We start from the raw sequence: 27,982 nt of genomic DNA on the forward strand, positions 1-27,982 counted from the left end.
GCCACCTCTGGCCCACTTTCGACCATCATATTTTAAACTTGCCAGAATATTAAGATAATACCATTGATTGTTTTCAAACAATTGTTTTCACTACTTGGGCCAATGGTAGAATACTGGTCACTACTTGGGCTAATGGTAGAAAAAAACAACATGGGATGTTGATATTTTATGAAGCCATGAATGAATCATCATGTCTATGATCCAAACATAGACTACATCAGGGGTGTCCAAACTACGGCCCGCGGGCCAACTGCGGCCCGCCACGCACTTTAGTCTGGCCCGCCGAGCATTTATTAGTTTATCATAGATCCGGCCCGCCACGCACTTTCATCCGGCCTGCCGAGCGTTTAATTAGGTCATAGGCGATAGACGACGTTGTGAGTAACTTTAGGCTACTGCAAACTGCTTTACGCTCTTCTTAGAGAGCGATTACAATGTCAATGTCAAAACAGCGGCCCGCCGGCCCACAGTTGCAAGGGTGGTTTTTCCGCTCACAGGCGCTAGGGGGAAGCGAGACGGCCACAATTCAACCCGAAAAAAGTCATATAACCATCCCAATGACTCTGAAGCTGTTAAATGAAGGTAAATTAAGCTTAAAAACGTGCATATTAAGCTAAAAAACTGGGAACACATTTGAGCGTGCATGCACGAGAGGGAGAACGCCGCAGGTTCCAGCTGGCTTGTCATTGTTGATAATTGATATCTACTTTTTAAATAAGAAACTTTTCAAAGGAAATTGCGATGGCAACAGTAGTTCCCACTACTGACCACTTATAAACTGTGAGAGGGCACGAGCCATAGGCACAGCACTAGCCATAGGCTATATTTGAGTGGAGCTGGGAAAAGAGTCTTAAAGTGACAGTGCACCATTTATCAATGAATTAAACAAATTAACAGTATTTCTTTAGAAATTAATTTTCTACAACAAAAACGTGTAAAACGTTATATTTAAGTTTGGACACCCCTGGACTACATGATCAAATAGCCTAGTTAGGCGTACTTAAATTGTCTGGTATAAACCAAATCAACTCTCCACTGTGTGTTTGCAGTTAATAAATGCAACGTTAGAACTTAACAAGTGTTGGCTTAACAAGTTACCAGTCCAGAACACAGAAAATTGCAACAGAAAGTTGCCTTTATAATCAACTATTTGTTCCAACAGCATTTAAACAAAGCATTTATAAAATTGAAAAAAAAAAAATTACATAAGAATTAAAATAAAATACTGTTACTGTAGTGACCATCACATTATCCCAAGCTTCAAAGAGCTCCCCACGTCTGTGACAGGCAGACGTGACACCGCTAAATTCTCAGCTTGTTTATACCCCACACTGAACGCATAAGAACGCTAGGCCCATAACTCTGGGGTGTGGTAGCCTACTCTCTGGGATTTATGCACCAAGGTAACTGAAGTCAGAGTCCTGCACGGGTTCGGGTACCCGCGGGTACCCGATGGGTGACCCGCACATTTTGCTGAAACGGGTGAAAAATATTCTACTGTGTCGGATGCGGGTGCGGGTCGGACACGGGGGTGACACGGGTCGGAATTGGCCTTTCATAAACATCACGTGCATATGTAACAATATTTTCTACAGTAACACATCCTAAATAATATGCCTGCAATTCAAGTTGATAAAAGCATTTGAAATGCACGTTTCGTACGTGCCTTCCCAAAACAGGCGCCTATAGGCTATTTCACTTTTAAAAATCACATGCGCAGAACAAAAGGGGCTGCACATTGATAAAAAAAATGCCTAAAGATGACTCTTTTGACATGTTGTCATGGTGGAGAGAGCATGCTCGTTTAATTCCCAATATTGCCTAGATTGTGAGATCTATTGACATCCCTGCAAGCGAGCGAGATTTCTCCTATGCGTGGGAAAAGGTATAGGCACATTTTCCCCATTCAATCTTGCACTCAAATAAACGGGATAGTGTCACACGTCTTATGCCTATTTCCATAAAGTTTCACAGGCTAATGCACAATCCGGTGTAGGTTATGACCGAATCATTCCTTCATTTAATGTAGGCTAGCCTACTACTGCTGTTAATTAGTTGTGTGTGCAAGCAGTGTTTGAATTCTAAATTAGGCATTTGCGTGGCGATAGCCTTGTAGACGCATCTGCTTGAAAAGTGGTAAAATGTTATCACTCGGGTGTTGAAAAGTAGCCAGGCTACCACAATACATCATGTAGGATATGCCTGTCAACTTCAGCTGAAGTTGGATCTGCAATGTTAATGGTTGTGTAATTAGTTCCTTAAACGTGTCTGTTTAACTCGGGTACGTGTCGGGTGTCAGTTTTATTTAATGCGGGTCGGGTCGGGTACGGATTTTAACTAGCTCTGGTGTCGGAAAACGGGTCGGATGCGGTTTTAAACATGACGGGTACGGGTGGGTGCGGATTTAAAAAATTGGACCCGTGCAGGACTCTGACTGAAGTATCCAATTTGTGTCTTGAAATTATGTTTAAAATAAATGTCTTCGAACAAAAACGTTGATAGACTTGTATTTTATAGTTAGGCTAGTGAAAACGAGTTGATAAGTAGGCTAGTTGAGTTTGTTATCATAAACATAACAGCTAACATCATGTTGAGCAGGAGGAGTTGAGCACTAGGCTACCATAAATCCTCAAATTATGCCCGGGATTGATTCTATTTATAGCAGGACAAATAAAGGCAGGTTCCCATACAAGACGGGGTAACAATTGCCTACCATACCAACAATTGCCATCAGTCCACTAGAAGACATTGAAGTCAATGAAATTTTCAAGTCAATGAAATATTTTATTATATGTTGTATTGTATTGTATTGTATTATGTTGGTTGGATTAATAGCCTACGGTTGGCAAAGAAAAGTCGTTTTCCTACCATGGGTCTCCAACACACGTTCTCAAGCTCATTCTCTTGCCGCCCCTTTCGAGCTAATTACCAGAGGCTGAAGCCTACTACATTTAAACACAATTGTTGCGACTCAAGGCATTCCAGCCTACGAATTTTTTTTTTTTTTAAATACTAAATCATGCATAATTAAACAATAACTCAATTTAGGCTACTTGGCTACGCAAATAGGTTTCCATTACAGCACAACCCCTATTCAATGAAGGGCTGCCTTGTCTCGCAATAAACAGCAGTGGAAATCCCAACACTTTTTCAACTGCATGAAACTTAACAGTGAACCATCAAATATCTTCCAGATTTCAGTGCCCATCAGTCCCAACATTTAGCAATATAATCAATCAGTCCAAAAGTACATTAAATCCCAAACCAAACCGAAAATGCTTTTGATAGCCTACGGGTATGCATGCCACTCCAAACGAAATGCATGTCTAAAGCCTGCCTCAAATACCAGCCTGCCTCAAATAAAGATGATAGATTTATGCTAAGCAAGTAGCCTGGATTATTTTATGATTTTTAGTAGACAAACTGGCTTCAGATATCCAACAGAGTGAATATGAGATTGTGCAGTCTTACAGTAGGCCTAATGCCCCATTGACATCAATATGTTTTGTGTAGAGTTACCACAGTGCCACCTGTGGTTGTATAGAGTAACCTGCGGTAGCTCTATACAAAACATATTGATCTCAATGGTGCATTTTGCCCATGTTCAGGGTGGAAAGTGAAAAAGAAAGATTTGCATAAGACAAGTCAAATTGGTGTTTTTAAAAAGAAAGGCTCATGGAGAATAAAGAAAGAAAAATAAAAAAAATCTTTGCATATTCCCACAAGGTGTTTGGGTGCTCTGAAAATGAGAACCAAAATGAGTAAGGTTTGCTGTTCAGACCCTGAAGGAATTTATTTTCTGTTCATTGCTTTTTGTGAGAGTGTTTCTACTTATCTCAGTAAGGAAAATAAATCAAGAGTCTATGTTGAGTACAAATGGCCTAAAAGGCCTAAACAGAGCCCAGCCAAAAACTCCAATAAAACTTGTCTCAACTTTGAGGGACAGCTATGACCATGCAGGATTATCCAGACCAAACATGACGATTTTGCTACATACTATTCTTATTTACGTACCAGCATGCAAAATTTGAGCCTCCTACATTGTTTAGTTCTTGCGCTGTGGGCTTGTGAACTTTGACAAAAAAAAGAGGCCGACCAAAATCGACACCCCCCTCCCCCTGTAAAACTGGCCGTATCTTGGAAAGTATTTTTTCAGAATTTTTTGAGACCTAAGTGCGTGAGCCCTGGTTCAATTGACGTGGAATGACCCAGGAAGGATTAAACACACGGTTTCAACACCGTGGTAATCAACCGTGATAATTATGATATTTCAAAAGAAAACGGTAATTGTTATCGTCAACATTTTTATCACGGTTTATCATTATACCGGTAATCGTTACATCCCTATATGCATCCTGATAAAGTTCCCTTGGCCTTTGGAATTAAAATAGCCCCACATCATCACATACCCTTCACCATACCTAGAGATTGGCATGGTGTGTTTTTCAGTTAGCTTACTAGCTGGTTTGATTTGCATTGAACCCAATGAGCATTTTAGTCAACTTTAGCATGGGTTCAAATACTTATTCTCCCCACTGTATCTATACATCTCTCACATGCAAAATTACTTAATCCACAAAGAAAATATTAGGAAAAATAGGAAGAAGAAATCGCGAGCTCCCAAGATTTTTTCGTATAGCAGAAGAGTGGTAGTACTCCTAGTTGCGTGTGTTACAGTGCTGGAGACGCATCCCATTCACTTTTCATGGGCTCACGTCATCCGTTGCCGAACTGAATTGTGGGTCCGTTGTGTCGCGTTTCTCCCGTCGCTCGCGTTGAGCAGTTAAGCTGTTACTGCACAGACAGACGGCACCAGCCAATCAATCACACCCACTGGCATGCATTGACGGAACGCAACTGTGTGTAGAAGCCGTAAGGCCCCAGCTGTGGCGCAACTGGCTGGGGCACCTTCACCGTATGCCGGCGACCCGGGTTCGATTTCCGACCCGTGGTCCTTTACGGATCCCACCCCTGCTCTCTCTCCCATTCGCTTCCTGTCACTATCATTAAAAGCATAAAAAGGCCAAAAAAATATTTTTACATTTTTAAAAAAAAAGAAGCCGTAAGAAAGCACACCTATGTCCAAGGATTCTATCAGACTTCTACCGTTCTACCATTGAGAGCATACTCACATCCACAACACACAGCCTATCTTTTCAGCCTACTCTCATCTGGCAGTTGATACAGGCGATTCTTTTCCAGAAGCTGTAACACTGCTTACCAAAATTACACCACCTGTCTAGCATTTGCACTTTAGCTGTTTACTTCGACTATCGACAGTATTCGGCGACAATTATCGATCAAGATCCATGTAAAAATCGGACGGATTTCTCCTTTAAATGGTGATCGAATGCAAAACAGAGTTTGCCTTGGCATAGTTCAATAACTGCAGTTCGGTATGTAAAATAAACACACAGGGAACTTCAAAACCCCATTGTCAACTCCTTTGTATGGAAATCTCACAACTTCAAACTATAAAATGGATGAATCGCGACGAAGCTAATAGATGACGACAGCTCGGCGGTTGTAACGCTCCCGTAATTTACATACACACCAGCCCACTTCCAGCTTCATGCAGCAGCTCCTTCACCGGAAGTTCTATGACACCAGGCTAGATGATCCAAGACGGCCGTATTTGCAGATATTTGTTTGGAATTTTAATTAGAGATTCACCGATAGCAATTTTTTGGGCCGATTCCGATATCCGATTTTTCATAGAGTTTGACCTGCCGATACCGATTTTAGCCGATTCCGATTTCATTTCTTCTAACCATTTTACAGCACACACAAATAGTTATTTTTTCTTTAATATAACATGTTAATATAGAAATGTAATCAACTTATCAATAATGAAATGGCTGTTAAAAAATGGAACCGGTGAGCAGACAGATTCTTCTTCAAGTCTAACTTCAGCTGCATTATCAAACTATAATGCTTCCCAGTGTGGGACATTCATTTCACAGACTACTAATATAAATGCACTGTTATGGAACACCCTTTTTTTTTCCCTTCTTGCATCCAATATCCAACTAAAGATATAAGAACATAGTGCTGGGCGGTATGACCAAAAATGTATATCACGGTATTTTTCAAAATTCTTACGGTTTCACGGTATATGACAGTATTTTTTTTCATGCATAATCAGTTGTTCACAGCATTATCTACAGGTTGAGAGAGGAATTGCTGCAGTACATTGACTAAGGATGGTCTATTTTACTGTCATGATGTACAATAACTCCACACAAGAGATAATGCAGTTTTGCATGGCCCCAGAAAATTATGCTGTTTACAAAGAGCCACTCATGATTCTAATGAAGAATCTAATCAGAATGCAAAGACAATTGCAGTCAAAATACAGAACCTTTACTGTGCAAATTTCACAAACATCTTGTATAAAACCAATACAAAAAGTAGTGCAACTTGCAATAATATACTTTTTTGAAAATTATACAATTTAAAATAAAACCTCTCTGATAATATGCTTACTCTGTCAAATAGGACCATCAGAAACATGCCTTATTATTATTGTGTGGTTTACATGACGTTAGTGGTAGGCTAACGTTAACTTGATGTGGATGTCTTGTTAGCCTGTCATGAGCTTCGGTTCGGTTCGCTAGGCAAAACATTAACAAAAAAGTTTGTTTTGGTGCACTGATGACAGTCAGGATCATTTCTAGCTAGCCAGCTAGTATTGCTCAGTTCATGTCTATAACATGCTTTACTTGCTACCTGGATAATTTCAGTCGATTCTTAAGGTGAGATGAATGATAAGTTCATTAAACTTCACTGTGTTGGCTGGGTTGCTAACTAACGACATCACCTACTAGCCAGCTAGTTACAGCTGTTGAACAATCTCAATAGAATTTTCGTGACGGTAAATCCCTTTCAATGCAGTATCCCTTAACGTTTTTCCTTAACTAAACAAACAATTTAAGGTATTCTGTGCAACACCCTTAAATAAACCCCTTACCTAAGGAGAAATTAAGCCTTAAGGGTCATACTTCAGGGGAAAAACTTAAGGTGTTTTGTGTTTACCCTCACCATGCCTCAGTCGCACCATGCGTGTGTGTGAAAAAAGTCCCGTCTGAAACATTGTTGCGCGGCGCAGCGTTCCAAACGTTGTGTAATCAAATACACTGGTATGGCGGTATATTACAAATTCATATCATAACGAAAATATACACCGGTATACGGTGTGAACCGGTATACCGCTCAGCATTATACGAACAATTTTCATGATATATTTGAACATCCTAATATGTAACATATTTTCATATGCATTGATGAATTTATAGGAGGGCAAGGGAAATGTGGGAGTAGGCTATCAGCAAACACAGGGGAGGAGAAGTGCTAATAGCGATTAGGTGCTCCTTCCACGCAATATGGCAAAACACCGCGTTCGCTGCATAGAAAAACTCAGTAGCCTATTAGGTATTGTTACAATTGCGGCGCGCGAGTGCATTTGACCGGCATAAAATCGGCATGTCTCAGACTGACCGGCCAGTCGCCGGTCATGGCCGATCACGTGAAAAACGGCCAATTCCGGTCACCAGCCGATCTATCGGTGCATCTCTAATTTTAATGTTTGGATCTTGTTAAAGTTAGCGAGAAATACACACTGTACATAAAAAAAAAAACTTTATTGTAATCCCAAAACAAGTGCTGTTCCCATAATGACACTTGGACTGTAGCGATTAGCTAACTATGCTAGTGTTCGAAAACTAGCATAGTTAGCTAATATGATCGCCAAGTTTCCAATGTTTCCCCCTCTACTATGCCTATACTTGTTGACTAGGGTGTTTTTCAAGAATCAGAATTACGAGTCATTATGTTTACTACATCTACAGTCAAACCTAGCAAGTAGCAACAAAAAAAAAAAATGATACAAGCTTCTTTGTGGTAATTTGCATACATTGGTATTTTGGGATTACATAGTACATATAATAAGAGTTTGCAGAGTCTCATATTCCCTCCATCTCCATACGAACTCCCTTTTACCAAAGATGGAAGGAGCCTACAAACTAAAAATAGCACACGCATTGGCACAGCAAACAAACTGCTGAGAGTATAAAAATTGCGTTACTTATGCTTCAGTTACTAATTGCTCGCCCTGTGCATGCACACTTATATGTGTAGGCTAAACTGGAAGACTGAAGTGAATAGTCTTCTTCAGTTAATATTGGCAGATTGAATTGTTCATTTGTTTCATACCGCCACCTACGGGACTGATTGTTCCTCAGTATTTGATCCCTTCTCCAATTCTGTCTCAAAGATTGGAATTAAGTGTGTAGTGGGTTGAGAAGTGAGTAGTCATTGGCTGCAAGTTAATTCATTATTTATGAGGATGTCCAGAAAACATTGAGGGGGCGCTAAATCTGCCAAAATGGACCATTTTATTCTCCAGCCTAATTATAGGGTTGTAACAGGGCTTGTGAAATAACATCTGAGCATTTCTTGGACTGACCTAAGTTGCATACCGCTCGGTCATCAGTACTCATTCTGCTTGACTTATCAGCTGCCTTTGACACGGTTAATCACCGCATCCTTCTCTCTATACTCGCTAACATGGGAATCTCCGGTTCTGCTCTCTCCTGGTTTGAATCCTAATCTCACAGGACGCTCGTTTAACGCATCATGGCTTGGTCAGCTATCTGCACCTCACCATCTCAACACAGGGGTCCCCCAGGGCTCAGTGCTGGGCCCCCTTCTCTTTGCTATCTACACCACCTCCTTGGGACATATTATCCGTTCGCATGGCTTCTCATACCACTGCTATGCAGACGACACACAGCTCTATCTGTCCTTTCCACCTGATGACCCCTTGGTTTCAGCACGGATCTCGGACTGCCTCTCAGACATAGCTACATGGATGAAGGCACACCACCTCCAGCTGAACCTCTCAAAGACTGAACTGCTGGTCCTCCCAGCTAAACCTACCATACACCACAACATAGTGCTGGGCGGTATGACCAAAAATGTATATCACAGTATTTTTCAAAATTCTTACGGTTTCACGGTATATGACGGTATTTTTTTTCCCCATGCTTAATCAGATGTTCACAGCATTATCTACAGGTTGAGAGAGGAATTGCTGCAGTACACTGACTAAGGATGGTCTATTTTACTGTCATGATGTAGAATAACTCCACACTAGTGGTAATGCAGTTTTGCATGGCCCCAGAAAATGATGCTGTTTATAAAGAGCCACATGATTGTAATGAAGAATCTAATCAGAATGCAAAGACAATTGCAGTCAAAATACAGAACTTTTACTGTGCAAATTTCATAAACATCTTGTATAAAACCAATACAAAAAGTAGTGCAACTTGCAGTAATTATACTTTTTTGAAAATTATACAATTTAAAATAAAACCTCTCTGCTAATATGCTTACTCTGACAAATAGGCCTATCTGAAACATGCCTTATTGTTATTGTGTGGTTTACATGACGTTAATGGTAGGCTAACGTTAACTTCATGGGGATGTGGATGTCTTATTAGCCTGCGATGAGCTTCGGTTCGCTAGGCAAAACATTAACAAAAAAGTTTGTTTTGGTGCACTGATGACAGTCAGGATCATTTCTAACTAGCCAGCTAGTATTGCTCAGTGCATGTCTAACATGCTTTACTTGCTACCTGGATAATTTCAGCGAATATTCTTAAGGTGAGATAAATGATAAGAACATTAAACTTCACTGTGTTCGGTGGGTTGCTAACTAACGACATCACCTACTAGCCAGCTAGTTACAGCTGTTGAACAATCTCAATAGAATTTTCGTGACGGTAAATCCAGAGAAGGTTAAAGCGGAGCTAGTAATCAAGGATCTTTGGTAAATCCCTTTCAATGCAGTATCCCTTAACGTTTTTCCTTAACTAAAGAAACAATTTAAGGTATTCTGTGCAACACTCTTAAATAAACCCCTTACCTAAGGAGAAATTAAGCCTTAAGGGTCATACTTCAGGGGAAAAACGTATGGTGTTTTGTGTTTACCCTCACTATGCCTCGCAGTGGCACCATGCGTGCGTGTGAAAAGTCCCGTCTGAAACACTGTCGCGCAGCGTTCCAAACATTGTGTAATCAAATACACCGGTATGGCGGTATATTAAAAATTCATATCCTAACTAAAATATACACCGGTATACGGTGTGAACCGGTATACCGCCCAGCACTACCACAACATCAACATCAAATTTGACTCCCTGTCTGTTTCACCTACCAGGACTGCAAGAAATCTAGGAGTTGTTCGACAACCAACTAAACTTCTCAGATCATGTTGCCTCAGTCGCCTGGTCATGCCGTTTCGCACTCTACAACATACGGAAAATCAAGGCTTACTTGACTCAAGATGCTACCCAACTTCTGGTTCAGGCAATAGTCATCTCACGACTCGACTACTGCAACGCCCTCCTGACAGGTCTCCCAGCCTGCGCAGTGAAACCACTTCAGATGATCCAGAACGCGGCGGCGCGCCTGGTCTACAACCAACCCAAAAGGGCACATGTAACCCCGCTGCTCATCCAGCTACACTGGCTACCTATGGCGGCCCGCATCAAATTCAAGACTCTAACGCTTGCCTACAAAGTAGTCTCCGGTTCTGCTCCCACCTACCTGAATGCCCTCATACAGACATACGCTACCTCCAGACCGCTGCGCTCCTCAGACGAACGACGTCTAGCTCTACCACCGGTACGCTCAGGCCAATCCAAACTTTTCTCATCTGTTGTTCCTCGTTGGTGGAACACACTGCCAGTTCCTACAAGGGCAGGGACATCCCTCTCTATTTTCAAAAAACTCCTGAAGACCCAGCTCTTTAGAGAACATCTCCTCTCATAGCAACACTTACAACAAGTCTTGCTGATCCTAGCACTCACCAGCCGTCTTAAACTGACACGTAACTGTTAAAAACAGCACTCACTGATGCACTTATTTCTTACTGTGTTTTTTAAATTGTCCTAAAATTGTTGAGAATTGCTCTAAAACTTAAACTGTTTACCATGTTGTTAGTCGCTTTGGCTAAAAATGCGTCAGCCAAATGTAATGTAATGTAATGTAATGTTCCATCACCCCTTTAAACTAGGGATGCACGATATATCGGCGGCCGATATATTATTGGCCGATAAGTGAAAAAATGAAAATATTATTATCGGTCCGATAACAGAATTCTGGCCGATAATTTGCGCCGATATTTTTTAAAGTCCTAATTTAGGCCTACATAAGGTCCGTCTGGCTACACTGAGCTACTTGAGCTTGGTTGGCTATACTTTTTCCTCAATATAATGTCAGCGGTGTGAATGTATTTCACCACTCTAACAAAATCTGTGGATATGCGTTCATTTGGGAATCTGTGCATCTCAAAATCCTCTCGTGAATGATCCGCCATTTAACCTTACCAGAGCGGAGCTCAGCCCTATCTAGAGTCGTCTTGTGCTGATGTGTTTGCACTTTACCGCGCTGGTCGGGGAAACAAATAAACAAACTCGTTAGTGGGACGAGTACATAAGTAGGCCTAGTTCTAAGTTGTGTTTTAGTATTATATTTGCATTACTTTAGCTTGGGTTTTGTATTATTACCTAGAAATATGCTAACCATTCCTGCTTCAGTTCCAGACAGGTCATCATAATAAGTTATTAAAACCTTCGGGGCGAACCCCTTTCATTTCTGCTGCAGCAGGTTGTGCGCAACAGAGTAGCCTAGATGGACATAAGATACAGTCTGAGGAGTTGCAGCTTTATTCAGTTACCCGCAGTTGAAACTAAACCTAAGTCTCCCTCACAAACTCTTGATTTGGTCACTATACTGTAGCTTATTCCCAGCTGAGCCGTTTATGAGTGTTTAGTCCTAAATGAAAACGATTCATACTCTCTAGCCACTCACTCGCAATTCATTGACATCAGGTTCACTTAAAGGAGCCACACATACTGTAGGGCTAGGCTACGGTTATGTTGACTGCTGTACTATTAAGGACTATTATGAGTTCTGTCCATCATTTGGTGGTAGGTAAAATTACTGCAATACAATTATGCTTATTAAATGCTTTCACCAAATCACTTTTCACAATTTTTACAAGAGTAATATTATCGGTTATCGTATCGGTATCGGCCACAACAAACCAATAAATATTGGTTATCGTTATCGGCCCTAAAATTCCATATCGGTGCATCTCTACTTTAAACGCTGTTACGAAACAGAACAAAATAGTAATCGATTTTTGGAATTCTATGAATCAATTTTAAATCGCGATACAAATGTGAATTTTTTGCTAGAATTGCCTGGCTTTTCATGCTGTGAGGTGAATGAAACAGAAATCTTACCTCAGTCTGTCCTTCTTGTGCACTTGTTTCATGCGTTACACGTATACTCTGTAAATACAAGGGAACGAATTAACCACTGCTTGGTATTTTTCGCCAGTGTAAGGTTACATATAATGCATGCTTCAAAATGAAGTACTTTTAATTATTTTTGTTCAATACCTCATCTCTCTCAAGAAAAATAGCCTTCTCATCTGGACTCAACTTGTATGACTGCAGTAGGAACTTCTTCAGAGGTGAGTCTGATTCTAAAAAATATGGTCACAGTTAATAGTAGCAGTGGCAATAGCCATGGGCAGACAGCTGTCTAAAGAAAGCAGATTTTTACATTTGACTAGAATGGTCTGTTACTGTCATCAAATCATTCTCCCAATTGTAATCCTCTAGTAGTACAAATAATAAATCAAGAACAATGGAATTTCGTACCACAGTTATGCTGATGACACCCAGATCTACCTAGCCCCATCACCGAATGACTACGGTCCCCTTGACTCTCTATGTGAAAGCATCAATAACATCAACAACTGGATGTCCCACAACTTTCTCTAGCTGAATAAGTACAAGACAGAAGTAATCATATTTGGGAAGAGAGATGAAAGGAGTAGAGTTACCACTGTTCTTGGATCCAAAAATCTGGGTGTCAGAATTGAGATCTTAATTTTGACAGGCACATAAAAGCCATCACTAAATCGGCTTTTTAACCATCTCAAGAACATTGCCAAACAGTGATTTTGCGTCACAGCATGACTTGAAAAAAACTCATAAATGTTTTTATTTCCAGTACGGTTGGCTACTGTAATGGACTCCTAACAGGCCTTGCCAAAAAGACTACCAAACAGCTTGAAGTCATACAAAATGCTGCTGCTAGGGCTCTCACAAAATCCAAGAGATTTGAGCATATTACTCCAATACTTAACCCTATAAGCGCCAAAGTGGTAAACTTGCAAGAAACAGCAACACTGATTAAAACAGACAATAGATCCAAGTACGGTGACTAATCTCATTTGTACTCTCTACCACTAGATGGCAGACATCCAGAGTTTTGATTCAAGCAAGTAGAGTGTCACAGAACGGGCCGTGGGTTTAACTCCTCCACTGGAAAAACTGACTCCGCCACACATAGCACTGTCGTGCACGGTTATTTATTGTACGGCACCCAGCAGTCACAGGCAAAAGTTGCACGGAAAAGTTTGGAAAAGAAAATGTTTTCAAAAACAAAGCGATTCTCAAGGGGGAAAAAAAATACTTCAAAAGGGAAAAAAAAACTACTGTCCAAACCCACAGTTTACCTTAAACTTGTTACGGCCCCAAAAAAGATCACAGGAACATCGTCTCCTAGTTCCCCTTTCTCCCCTTAGAATGAACAGTGTTCCCCTTTTAGGCCCTAAGCCCCTCCCCCGGGCCATACTAACTTACAACAATAATTAATCAATGTTACCCAGGTTACAATCTCATAAATGCACAGGATAAATCACACATTCTTTATCACACTGCACATAAATATCAGAATCATTGCACCTCTGCCCACCATTTACACAATATAACTATAATTCACATCACACCCCCTTCCACGGTAGCACTACCCAATCCCATGCAGCATTGCGCAGGCCAGACGCTACTGAAGTAGCCCAAGCTACCATTGCCTCGGTTTCGTTCCCCCCTCTGCTATGGCAGCCCGCGAACTATTCAAACAAACAAAAGGGAGTATGAGAGAAACACAGACACGGGGATCAGCAAACATTACATAGACACCCTAATGCTCCAATAATGGTGAGTATGCTAAATGAAAAATGTTGTGTTTATTATGCTAGGAAGCTATGGTGTTAAACTGTTTCATGACTAGTTAGCGTGTGTGCCGGTCAAAATGCGTGTTTGAGCTACAGGTGCCGTTGTGGTATGAGTGCTAGAGCTTAGTTAGCGTGTGTGCTGGCCAAAATGTGTGTGAGAGCTAGGGCTGCACGATTATTTTGATCAATATTGAGATCACGATTATTTATCACGATTATTAATTAATTTTAGTGACAAAAATATTTTTTTCCCTAAACATATTGGACTTGCTATCTGGCTCACCCAAATTCTTCCCCTCACATTTACTCCCCTAAATTACTGCAAATATAGATTTGACTGTGACTTCCAAACAACTTCCAAACAAATGTTTTGTGCGTGCTACTTTGTTAATATTTGGGAAAACGTTAACAGCCCACCGGGAATCCTCCCAACGCTCCCCATTAGCCACTTAAGCTCTGCTTCTTGTTCATGAGTTTACTGTAATCGTTTAGTCCAGGGGTGTCCAAACTTTTTGAAGGGCCACATTGGGTTTTGAAAATTGGCCAGCGGGCCACACACAAATAATAATAATAATAATAATAATAATAATAATAAAATATAGCTGCAAGCAGCAATGAGGGGGCCAAGCAGAATAGGCTGGAGTAGCCATGGCGATAAGATAGAACTCAGCAGACATCCGCGATCAACACTTTCAACTAGTGGCACATCAAAACATAACTGATTTTGTAGGGCTGAAACAGGGCTGAGAATTGCCACCGCCTCCGCCAGCCAGCCCCCCATCTAATCACCCCTGCCCATCCCACCCCGTCCTGCCCCTCCCCGCCCTTGCACGCACGCATTAGAATGAACTGGATGGAACATGTTGTCATCAGTTTCACATCAAAAAATAAAGGATCGATGAAACACATCAGCAACTACAGATCAAAATGCAAAATTGCAAATTGCAGCAACCTCTACAGGTCAAAGGTCACCAAATGTTTTGTGCGTCCTCCTAATGGGGTCATGAATCTATGTAGTAAGTTTGGTTATGATACATGGCAGGGTTGCTGAGATATGAGCTAACTTCCTGTTTGGCGGCTTCGCCATCATTTTTGATTGGCTGTTACGGAAGAATGCTTTTGTCAATTGTTCCAGAAAGCAATATATTGATAGGTTATGGTCTGAAGATAGTCTGTGCCAATTTTGGTAAAGATCAGATGAAATTTGTGACCTGTGAAAACTTTTTGATGTTTTTGATTAAATCGAATATGGCGGCCGAATCAATTATGATGACATCACAAGTTGGCCTGGGTTGGCCTAAGGACGTCCAACAGTATTACCTGAAACCACTAGTGCATTTTAATTCTAAGCACAACAGCAGCTACAGGCCAAAAGGCATGTTTCTTAATTACAGCGCCCCCTAGAGGTCAAAGGTCACCAGATTTCTTGAGTGTCCCCCTGATTGGGTCTTGAGTCCATGCACCCAGTTTGGCTTTGATACATGCAAGGGTTGCTGAGATATGAGCTCACTTCCTGTTTGGCGGCTTCGCCGCAAATTTCGATTGGCTGTTACAGCCGAATGCTTCTGTCAATTGTTCCAGAAAGCAATGCACAGATAAGGCATGGTCTGAAGATGGTCTCTGCCAATTTTGGTGAGGATCCGCTGAAATTTGTGACCTGCGAAAACTTGTACGTGTTTTTGATTAAATCCAATATGGCGGCCGAATCAAGTACGATGACATCACAAGTTGGCTTGGGTCGGCCTAAGGACCTCCAACAGTATTACCAGACACCACTAGTGCATTTTAATTCTAACCACAACTGCAGCTACAGGCCAAAAGGCATGTTTCTTAATTACAGCGCCCCCTAGAGGTCAAAGGTCACCAGATTTCTTGAGTGTCCCCCTGATTGGGTCCTTAGTCCATGTACTAAGTTTGGTTATGATATGTGAATGGGTTGCTGAGATATGTGCTCACTTCCTGTTTGGCGGCTTCGCCGCAAACTTCGATTGGCTGTTACGGGCGAACGGTTTGAGTTCCGAAGACGAAAAGGAATAACTTTTGTGAGGCTTGGTCTGAAGATCAAGTGTGTCAGGTTTGGTGTCGATCGGACAAAATTTGTGACCTTTGAAGACTTTTTAGTGTTTTTGATGAAATCCAATATGGCGGAAAATCCATCATGGCGGAAATTGACGTCATAGGGTGCGTTGAACTCGGCTTGGTCCAAGGATTCCAATGATATCTCATTTTTGACAATCGGCAATACGGGTCAAAAGTTACGTGCGTGAACGCACGTCCAACTTTGGCCTGTTGGTGGCGCTAGAGTGCTCTAGGTGCCATCATGAAACTTGGTGACATTAATCATGGGACTGTCCCTAATCAGTGTGCCAAATTTCACAACTTTTCACCAGACGGTTCTATGGGCTGCCATTGACTTCAATGGCGGAATAATAATAATAATAATAATAAATATAACCGCAAGCGGTGATTTACGGGGTCCGAGCAAAACGAACATGATAGCATAGCTTTTTAGTTTTACATATGCTTTGATTGTTTGGGCACAATTGTTCAAAAGAAACGTGATCGGATTTCGGTTATCGGATTTCAGCTATCGGATTGGATCAAATCTTGAAAATGGGTTGTTCAAAGGGAAACAAGGATCCTGAAATTGGATTAGATCACATAATCTATTCTTGGTTTTGATCTGGATAAAACCTTCACTTTGTGTCGTTCAAAATTTTTGAGTTGGATTGGAATAAATTTGATGCATAAAATTAGGATTACCCTGTGCTGTAACATTATAGTGTGCTAACCTCCACAACCCAACAGTATTCTAACAATACTTGATTCTACAGGACTATTTATTTGTTGTGGATAAACACAAACAACTTGAGAAACATTGCCAAAGTGCGGCCCTTTTTAACTCAACAAGATGCAGAAAAACTAATTCACGCCTTTATCACTAGCAGGTTAGACTACTGCAATGCACTTTTCACTGGTCTTCCCAAAAAACATCTAAAGAAATTGGCACTCATACAGAACTCTGCGGCTAGACTTTTAACTAAGACTAAGAAGAGAGAACACATCACCCCTGTGTTGGCTGAACTGCACTGGCTCCCTATTTCCTATAGAATTGATTTTAAGGTTATGTTAATTACTTACAAAGCTCTGAATGGCACAGCACCTTCATATATCTCTGAGCTTTTAATATCTTATCAACCACAAAGGAAACTTAGATCATCCAATTCTAATCTTTTAATCGTACCCAAAGTGCTCCACAAACAAAGTGGAGAAGCTGCTTTTATCCATTATGCCCCCAAACTATGGAACACCCTGCCTCTGTACATCAAGCAGGCGAGTTCAGTAAATATTTTTAAAAAAGATCTGAAAACATACCTGTACAGGAAAGCTTTTAGTTAACTCGTCTTATCCTGTAGACTACTTTTTCAGATTATTCTACATCTGCTGCTATTGGAGGGCGCAGCCAGCCAGAAGCAGATGGGCTCCCCCTATTAAGTCAGGTTCTGCTCAAGGTTTCTTCCTGGAATATGGGAGTTTTTCCTTGCCACAGTTGCCATATGGCGTGCTTGTGGGGGGTAAGAGGGTTAAGGCTGCCAGTCTTATGACATGTCATTTTCTATATTTTTGATATGTTGCTGAGTGGATCATAAACGGCCCCAGCAATGAAGAAATGTGATTGATAATGACTGACTGACTATTATTTTGTTACATGCTTCAAATGTAAAGCACTTTGAGCTGCATTCTGTGTATGAAAGGTGCTATACAAATAAAGCTTATTATTATTATTATTATTATTAAGATGAAGGGTTTGATAATGGAAGGCAGTGTTTCCCACAGAATTGAATTGTATTTGTGGTGGTGGGTTCTGTGTCGGAGTCAATAAGATAAACAGCGTATAATTATACAGTTATACTTGCCTTGCACTACAAGTCCATATTGACAAGTAGCTGTAATGCTGTAATGTTATAGTGTGCTAACCTCCACAACCCAACAGCATTCTATTCTAGTATGCTAACCTCCACAACCCAACAGTATTTTAACACTAATGCTTCAGGTGGGATTTGAACTCTCAACATAAGGATGACCAGTACAAGGCATTATCCCACTAAGCCACTGTCAATCCTACATCTTTGCCAGTCACATTCACATGGTGAAAATGTGTATTGGTAAACACACAAGAAAAACTCCAAGTATACATTTGACAATAAAATGAAGGGCTTTCCTGAAAGAGAACACCTGAAAACGTTTGGAAATTCTGGGACAATTAGACATTTGTAGAGAAGAACAGTAATGGATGAAATATAAATATGATAGACTTAATGATGAAGGAAAAATAGTAAAAAAGAAGTTCCCCTATATGTCTTCGAGTGTGTCAGCATTCTGATTCTTGGCAACTAATGAGTGTGAATGTTGATTGCCTGATGTCATTCAGGTGCTGTTCAATGGTGTGACTCTTCAATAACCAATAGCATGTGCATCTTGAGCCTAAAGCTCTAGCAGGATTTGAACTCTCAACCTAACAAACACCAGCACTAGGCATTATCCCTCTGAGCCACTAACAATCCGACATAATAGGCAGTCACATTCACATGGTGAAAATGTTAGTTGGTAAACACACAAGAAAAACTCCAAGTATACATTTGACAATAAAATGAAGGGCTTTCCTGAAAGAGTACACCTGAAAACTTTTGGATATTCTGGGGCAATTAGACATTTATAGAGAACAGTAGTAATGGATGAAATATAAATATGATAGACTTAATGATGAAGGAAAAATAGTAAACAAAGAAGTTCCCCTATATGTCAGAGTGTGTCGGCATTCTGATTCTTGGCAACTAATGAGTGTGAATGTTAATTGCCTGATGTCATTCAGGTGCTGTTCAATGGTGTGAATCTTCAATAACCAATAGTATTCGAGCTAGAGCCTAAAGCACTACCGGGGATTCGAACCCTCAACCTAACAAACACCAGCACTAGGCATTATCCCACTGAGCCACTGACAATCCTACATATTGGGTAGTCACATTCACATGGTAAAAAAAAAATGTTTGTTGGTAAACACACAAGAAAAACTCCAAGTATATATTTGACAATAAAATGAAGGGCTTTCCTGAAAAAGTACACCTGAAAACTTTTGGATATTCTGGGGCAATTAGACATTTATAGAGAAGAAAAGTAATGGATGAAATATAAATATGATAGACTTAATGATGAAGGAAAAATAGTAAACAAAGAAGTTCCCCTATATGTCATAGAGTGTGTCGGCATTCTGATTCTTGGCAACTAATGAGTGTGAATGTTAATTGTCTGATGTCATTCAGGTGCTGTTCAATAGTGTGAATCTTCAATAACCAATAGCATGTGCATCTTGAGCCTAAAGCTCTAGCAGGATTCGAACTCTCAACCTAACAAACACCAGCACTAGGCATTATCCCACTCTGCCACTGACAATCATACACATTCAGCAGTCACATTCAAATGGTGAAAATGTGTGTTGGTAAACACACAAGAAAAACTCCAAGTATACATTTGACAATAAAATGAAGGGCTTTCCTGAAAGAGTACACCTGAAAACTTTTGGATATTCTGGGGCAATTAGACATTTATAGAGAAGAACAGTAATGGATGAAATATAAATATGATAGACTTAATGATGAAGGAAAAATAGTAAACAAAGAAGTTCCCCCATATGTCATAGAGTGTGTCGGCATTCTGATTCTTGGCAACTAATGAGTGTGAATGTTAATTGTCTGATGTCATTCAGGTGCTGTTCAATAGTGTGAATCTTCAATAACCAATAGCATGTGCATCTTGAGCCTAAAGCTCTAGCAGGATTCGAACTCTCAACCTAACAAACACCAGCACTAGGCATTATCCCACTCAGCCACTGACAATCATACACATTGAGCAGTCACATTCAAATGGTGAAAATGTGTGTTGGCAAACACACAACATCAAGAAAATTCCTAGCATACATTTGACAATAGAATTAAGGGCTTTATAAAAAAGAGTACATATCTGAAAATGTGCACTGTTAATGGTATCCACCTAATGATGGTTGTATGGTTGTTATCCAAGAAAAAAAAATTACTCATATAGGAATATAGGTGATATAGGAGAAATGGGCTGAGTGGTCGAACTTTATTGGCCTATATCTCTGAAATGGAACAACGTATCCAAATTCTTTTGATAACTTTTGTGAGGCTTTGTCTAAACATTGTCTGTGAGAATTTTGGTGAAGATTTGATAATTTTTGAAGCCTGTGAAACTTTTTATGATGTTTGGCTTTTCTCTGAAATTGTGGCAAAAGTAAACATTTTTAGAGCATAAGACCAGGGTGAAAAAGATGCATCTGAATGTAGAGATTAATATGATGAAAGAATTTTGAGTCTAGGTGAATCTGGTAAGGAGAAATAAGCGTTTTTGACAAGAGCGCCACCTTTGGGTGCAGTACCCCAAATTTGGGTTATGGGTAGTGGGGGGTACTGGTAACAATACTTGAAAATGTCAAGTTTCTAGGACTTACGGTTTATAGGAATATAGGTGATCTAGGAAAAAAGGCCTAAGTGGTCTAACTTTATTGGCCTATATCTCTGAAATGGAACAAAATATCAAAATTCTGAGCGATAACTTTTGTGAGGCTTGGTCTAAACATTGTCTGTGAGAATTTTGGTGAAGATTCGATTATTTTTGAAGAGTGTGAAACTTTTTATAATGTTTGGCTTTTCCATGAAATTGTGGAAAAAGTAAACATTTGTAGACCATAAGACCAGGGCCAAAAAGATGCATCTGAGTTTAGAGATTAATATTCTGAAATAATTTTGAGTCTAGGTGAATCTGGTAAGGAGAAATAAGCATAATTAACTTTTTTTTTCAATAGCGCCACCTTTGGGTGCAGTACCCCAAATTTTGGGTTATGGGTAGAGGGGGGTACTGGTAACCATACCTGAAAATTTCAAGAGTTTTGGAGTTACGGTTTAGGCTGCAGTATGACTTTTACAGAATGTTGGCCAAAAAATGAACGGTACAGAAACAATAGGGTTCCTGCAGCTACGCTGCTCGGACCCCTAATAAGAACAAATAGAAACACAATGGGTGCCTTCGCAGCTTCGCTGCTTGGCCCCCAAATATAGCTGCAAGCAGCAATGAGGGGGCCAAGCAGATTCGGCCAGAGTAGCCACGGCAACAAGGTAGAACTCAGCAGACACCCGCGATCAACACTTTCAACAAGTGTCATATCAAAACATAGCTGATTTTGTTGGGCTGAAACAGGGCTGAGTATTGTCACCGCCTCCGCCAGCCAGCCCCCCCCACCTAATCACCCCTGCCCGTCCCACCCCGTCCTGCCCCGCCCCGCCCTTGCACGCACGCACGCATTAGAATGAACTGGATAGAACATGTTGTCATCAGTTTCACATCAAAAAATAAAAGACTGATAAAACACATCAGCAACTACACATCAAAATGCAATATTGCTAATTGCAGCACCCCCTACAGGTCAAAGGTCACCATATTTTTTGAGCGGCCTCCTAATGGGGTAATGAATATATGTAGTAAGTTTGGTTATGATACATGGCAGGGTTGCTGAGATATGAGCTCACTTCCTGTTTGGTGGCTTCGCCGCAGATTTCGATTGGCTGTTACAGCCAAATGCTTCTGTCAATTGTTCCAGAAAGCAATACATTGATAGGTTATGGTCTGAAGATGGTCTCTGCCAATTTTGGTGAGGATCCGCTGAAATTTGTGACATGCGAAAATTGTACGTGTTTTTGATTAAATCCAATATGGCGACCGAATCAATTACGATGACATCACAAGTTGACGTGGGTCGGCCTAAGGACCTCCAACAGTATTACCAGACACCACTAGTGCGTTTTAATTCTAAGCACAACTGCAGCTACAGGCCAAAAGGCATGTTTCTTAATTACAGCGCCCCCTAGATGTCAAAGGTCACCAGATTTCTTGAGCGTCCCCCTGATTGGGTCCTGAGTCCATATACTAAGTTTGGTTATGATAGATTAATGGGTTGCTGAGATATGAGCTCACTTCCTGTTTGGCGGCTTCGCCGCAAAATTCGATTGGCTGTTACGCGCGAATGGTTATAGTTCCGAAGACAAAAAGCAATGCATTAATGAGGCATGGTCTGTAGATGATATCTGTGAAGATTGTTATCAATTGGACAAAATTTGTGACCTGTGAAGACATAAGTTTTTTTGATGAAATCCAATATGGCGGAAAATCCATCATAGCGGAAATTGACGTCTTAGGGTGCGTTGAACTCGGCTTGGTCCAAGGATTCCAACGATACACCATTTTTGACAATCGGCCATACGGCTCAAAAGTTACGTGTGTTAACGCACATCCGAATTTGGCCTGTTGGTGGCGCTAGAGCGCTTGAGGTGCCGGCATGAAACTTGGTGAAATTAATTATTGGACTGTCCCCAATTAGTGTGCAAAATTGTATAACTTTTTACCAGACGGTTCTATGGGCTGCCATTGACTTCCATTGCAAAATAATGTGCATCAGCAACTACTGGCCAAAATGCATTTTTGTCAATTATGGTGCCCCCTAGAGGTCAAATGTCACCAAATTTCTTGAGCGTCCTCCCGATGGGGTCTGAGGTACATGTACTAAATTTGGTTTTGATACATGAAAGCGTTGCTGAGATATAAAATCACTTCCTGTTTGGCGGCTTCGCCGCAAATTTTGATTGGCTGGTACAGGTCAATGCTTCTGTCAATTGTTCCAGAAAGCATTGCACTCATCAGGCATGGTCTGAAGATGGTCTCTGCCAATTTTGGTGAAGAACAGATGAAATTTGTGACCTGCGAAAATTTGTACGTGTTTTTGATTAAATCCAATATGGCGGCAGAATCAATTATGATGACATCACAAGTTGGCTTCGGTCGGCCTAAGGACCTCCAACAGTATTACCAGACACCACTAGTGCGTTTTAATTCTAAGCACAACTGCAGCTACAGGCCAAAAAGCATGTTTCTTAATTACAGCGCCCCCTAGAGGTCAAAGGTCACCAGATTTCTTGAGCGTCCCCCTGATTGGGTCCTGAGTGCATGTACTTAGTTTGGTTATGATAGATCAATGGGTTGCTGAGATATGAGCTCACTTCCTGTTTGGCGGCTTCGCCGCAAACTTCGATTGGCTGTTACGCGCGAACGGTTTTAGTTCCGAAGACAAAAAGCAATGCATTAATGAGGCATGGTCTGAAGATCATGTGTGTCAAGTTTGGTGACGATCGGACAAAATTTGTGACCTGTGAAAAGTTAGTTTCACTTTCACTAAAATCCAAAATGGCGGAAAATCCATCATGGCGGAAAATGACGTCATAGGGTGCGTTGAACTCGGCTTGGTCCAAGGATTCCAATGATAGCTCATTTTTCAAAATCGAGCCAACGGGTCAGAAGTTACGTGCGTGAAAGCATGTCCAACTTTGGCCTGTTGGTGGCGCTAGAGCGCTCGGGTTGCGGACTTGAAACTTGGTGAAATTAATCATGGGGTACTGCCTAATTAGTGTGCAAAATTTCACAACTTTTCACCAGACGGTTCTATGGGCTGCCATAGACTTCAATGGCAGAGGATTTATAATAATAAGAAAACTAAGAAACACAATGGGTGCCTTCGCAGCTTCGCTGCTTGGCCCCCAATAATAATTTAAGACTCTCTGCCAGCTCCACTCAAATAGCCTATGGCTAGTGCTGTGCCTATGGCTGTGCCCTCTCACAGTTTATAAATGGTCAGTAGTGGGAGCTACTGTTGCCATCGCCCTCTCTCCCACGCTCAAATGAGTCCCCAATTAAATGGACTAGCATAACGTAGTTAGATCTGCTGCAATGGAGATACTATGTATCTCTATGTGACAAGCTGTTTTGACATTGACATTGTAAACGTTCTCTAAGAAGAGTGTAAAGCAGTTTGCAGTAGTCTAAAGTTAACCACAACGTCGTCTATCACTGGAAAAAAATAGCGAGCGGCCTATGATAAACTAATAAATGCTCGGCGGGCCGGATTAAAGTGCATGGCTGGCCGCAGTTTGGACACCCCTGATTTAGTCATTCGTTGATATGTAAAACACTGACGTGTAGGCTACATTTTCATTATTGTTCACTCGTTTTGAGTAGGCTGTGTCTTGAAACGCATATGCATTGTATAGGCTATCGGAGGAAGCAAACAAGGACTAAAAGTTAACGTGATAAAAAAGGCATGTGTGGTTTACGTCATGTGATGTGTTTCACGGTATGAGTTGAGAGCCCTGCTTTGCTTATATTTTTGGTTAACTTAACTTGCCTGAAATCAGAAATATTTTCGAACAATGGATGATCCGCTTCGAGGGACAAGCTCTTGGCCTTCTGCTGTGCCACACATTTGATTTTTGATCGTCGTTTATTGTATAGTCTAACTAGCCTACTAATAGTTAACATAATGTCACTAGTCCACAGTGCATCAGGCTGAACAGTGCAGGGAACAGCTGTCATTGGTAGGCTGCATGCAGGCACATGGTCAGACAGGTTTAAGGAGTGCTTGATTTGTTTTGTAGCGGAGCGTTCTATGGGTTGCCAGGTTGGTTCTATGGGTACGCATTTGAAATATCGCTCGATCACGCAAATTTGATCGTGGGAAGCCAAAATTGTGATCGTGATTAAAATTCGATTAATTGTGCAGCCCTAGAGGTGCCGTTGTAAACAGGGACAGAGCCCTCTGTCACATAGAGGAAGTAGTAAATCACACAAAAACGGAGAAGTAGTGCATTAACAATGCACCATAAATTAGCTAAAAATCAATACAAATGTGTTAAGTTTACACATTTATGTTATGGTTGAGATGAAAAATTAATCGCAATGCAATTTCTGAACATAATATCTGCTTTTGATTTTGTTCGACTTCAGACATCAGTAAAATAATTGGTAATAATAGTATAATTGGAGTCAGATTGGGCAAAAGATTATCCTAATTTAAAACAACCTCATCAGGGCGCGGATTACACAGAATACGCATTACCAAGACATTGTGTTCCGACGCATTTCACGTACTGGGTTCATCAAATTCATGTAAAAGGTGGTATACATCAGTGTTTCTCAAAGTGTGGTCCGGGGACCACTGGTGGTCCGCAAGCTAGCCCAAGTGGTCCGCGAGCAGACGTGGTAAAATATAATATAGATGAGTTGTTTGCAATATTGAACCAACTTGTATGTAAATCCAAACATTTCTGCAACACTGCCTATGTAAGCCATGCCAGTTTAAATCATATGAATTCTCTGACACAATAATACAATCAAAGTGGTTCAGTGAGTAGGCCTATTGTGTAATTTACTATTGAAGTAGGTCTAATTTATTTATCTATTTTTAGCTAGGTGGTCCGTGAGGCTTTTTTTTATTGATTAAGTGGTCCTTGGTCTGAAAAAGTTTCAGAAACACTGGTATACATGAATGTAAAAATGTTGCTTAAGTTTTGTGAAGATATTTTCCATATGTTGTAATTAGGGCTGTCAAAATAACTGATTAATTTCGATTAATTAATTTGAGAAAAAATAACTGATTAAAAAAATTAGTGCAGATTAATCGATTCCGTATGACCTTTGACCCCGAGCCGTTCTAGTCAGTAAAAATTTGAATGTAAAATGAAGGAGAGAGAAGAAAACATGCTGCCTGGATCATTGATTGGAACATTTACTTTTAAAAAACGACCTGATGGTGTTGATAAAAAATAAAGTCCTCTGCAATGTCTGCAGCAAGGAATTTGCATGTCACCGGAGTTCATCAACTCTATAGTCGCACATCAATGCAAAGAAATAAGTGTTGACATTGAGGGGAGTGTTAATTTATTTTCATTATGTCCCCTAGGTTATATCTGTGGCCTGAAATGCCTTGTATGTGAAAAAAAAAAACTTCTTCCCAAAGCACTTTTGAATTTATTTCCTCAGCATATTAGGTCATATCATAGATTATTATAGCAATTATTTGAACAGTGAAAATAATAATAAAAGAGTTTTTGAACTTTAATGTCACTAATGCTGATTATTCAATGATTCATTTGAATTTAAATATTTAAAATACTTTCACAGCAAAAATTATATATGCGATTAATTTAGATTAATTAATAACAGAGTATGTAATTAGTTAGATTAATTTTTTTAATCAATTGACAGCCCTAGTTGTAATACATTCAAATGGCAATAATAATTAATGGCATAATTTAAATATGTATCAACTTGATACATAGTGTACATCCAAGCACCATTGTCTTCAACACCATATTACCCACAGACAGGCAAGGTTTCATCATCAGATTCTCAATGTTTTTTTCTTGGGCTCATGGACAAGATAAGGGACAAGGAGATCACTACAGTGATTTTGCTTTTCATTGTGGCATGTTCTCTGCACATTGAAAAACAATGTTCTCTTGCACAGCTGATCACATTTTGCAACTATTAGACTGAACGATTTATAGATGCTGACTATTTGGCGTCACCTCTAAACCATAACTAATCAACTTTTACTCACTTCCACTTACCAAATTCCAGACGTTCTTGGTTGTTTGCCACAGCATGGATCATTCCAATTGTCCCACAAGCATTGCCAATGGTTTGTCTCATGAAATACACATCTGAAGAGACCTGTTGCCCTTCTGAGATGATTTTCTTCTCTTCGTCCAGTCTGAAAGACTCGTACTGTACATAGGAAAATCACACAGGTTAAGATACACAATAATTGCTTTTTATTGTTAATATGGATTCCTGAAAAGTTCAGAAATGCGAAATAATAGAATTTTAATCATGTGATAAAATATGTGATTAATCGTGATTAACTATAGGAATTCATTAGCGTTTGACAGCCCTAATATAACGTTTTGTATAATTTAAATGACAGTCATTTTGTTGTAGAAAATTAATTTCTTAAGAAATACTGCTAATTTGATGCTGTTTAATTCATTTATAAATGGTGCACTGTCACTTTAAGACTCTTTCGCCAGCTCCACTCAAATATAGCCTATGGCTAGTGCTGTGCCTATGGCTGTGCCCTCTCCCAGTTTATAAATCGCAGTAGTGGGAACTACTGTTGTTAATGATACAATTCTAATGATATCAAACAGGATGAGGGAGAGGGCAAGTTACCTTCTCTGTAACAGGGAACAATAACAGGACTGCGCAGACGGGCCTTGGAACAATGTTGAGTAGTTCTGGGTCCAAACCATACACATCTCCAAACTGCCATGTTGGTAACAAACCCAACTGCCGAAGAAACTTGAAAGAGGAATGAAAAATATCAATATACTGCACATCATAAACTTGTTTTGAATAAAGCTTAATTACAGCACAAAGCAAGCGTTCATTTAATATAAAAACATCTACGTAGGCCTCCCTACTTCTCAACAGTTAACTTGTAATTAACTTTTTGTTAATGTTTTGACAAAGTCGTTTTAAAAGAACAAACTCAGTCCACTAAAAGTGGACAAAAACATTACATTATGCACAAGAAGCATGAATCAGCCTTAAGTAAATAAAAGACCCTGGCCATAATTTGAGGATGTACGATAGTCTGTCGCCAAAACATTCCTCACCAGTTATCCAGACATGCATGAAAACATTTGAAAACAAAACTCAGTCATAGGTCATTTCGAGAATGATGACTTTCTCTTCAGCATTGTCCTGTTAAAACGAGGCAGATATGACGAGGCATTGCAGCAATGTTTACATAGATACACTGTAAGGTTGGCTGCAAAGATTATGCAGACTGTTACGATTGATTGCAGACTGATACATGCGCGCCATGCACACATTATCGAACTCATATGACGTACACTTTAGGCTATAGCCTTTCTACTAGGGGTGTCACGATTCTCCAAATCCTCGATTCGGTGTAATTTTCGATTT

The 27,982-nt window shown here is 40.3% G+C and overlaps 2 protein-coding genes across 3 annotated transcripts in view; one reads left to right on the forward strand and one right to left on the reverse strand.

The window, feature by feature from the left end:
• The window catches only part of vwa8 (von Willebrand factor A domain containing 8), an 833,026-nt gene that overhangs the window by 271,219 nt on the left and 533,825 nt on the right, over window positions 1–27,982 (forward strand). The window lies entirely within an intron of this gene.
• The window catches only part of uchl3 (ubiquitin carboxyl-terminal esterase L3 (ubiquitin thiolesterase)), a 75,547-nt gene that overhangs the window by 23,156 nt on the left and 24,409 nt on the right, over window positions 1–27,982 (reverse strand). For both annotated transcript variants that reach the window (XM_076264221.1, XM_076264222.1), the window contains exons 3-6: window positions 27,224–27,352; window positions 26,623–26,779; window positions 12,471–12,556; window positions 12,312–12,359 (exon numbers count right to left, since the gene is read on the reverse strand). In XM_076264221.1, coding sequence (XP_076120336.1) covers window positions 12,312–12,359; window positions 12,471–12,556; window positions 26,623–26,779; window positions 27,224–27,352 — 420 coding nt within the window. The remainder of the gene's footprint in view (window positions 1–12,311; window positions 12,360–12,470; window positions 12,557–26,622; window positions 26,780–27,223; window positions 27,353–27,982) is intronic.

The sequence above is a fragment of the Alosa pseudoharengus genome, unplaced genomic scaffold (genome assembly GCF_046254945.1).
Source record: "Alosa pseudoharengus isolate Yale_2024_CS ecotype anadromous, Long Island Sound unplaced genomic scaffold, YU_APseudo_1.1 YU_APseudo_1.1_scf_3, whole genome shotgun sequence".
Classification (NCBI taxonomy): Eukaryota; Metazoa; Chordata; class Actinopteri; order Clupeiformes; family Clupeidae; genus Alosa; species Alosa pseudoharengus.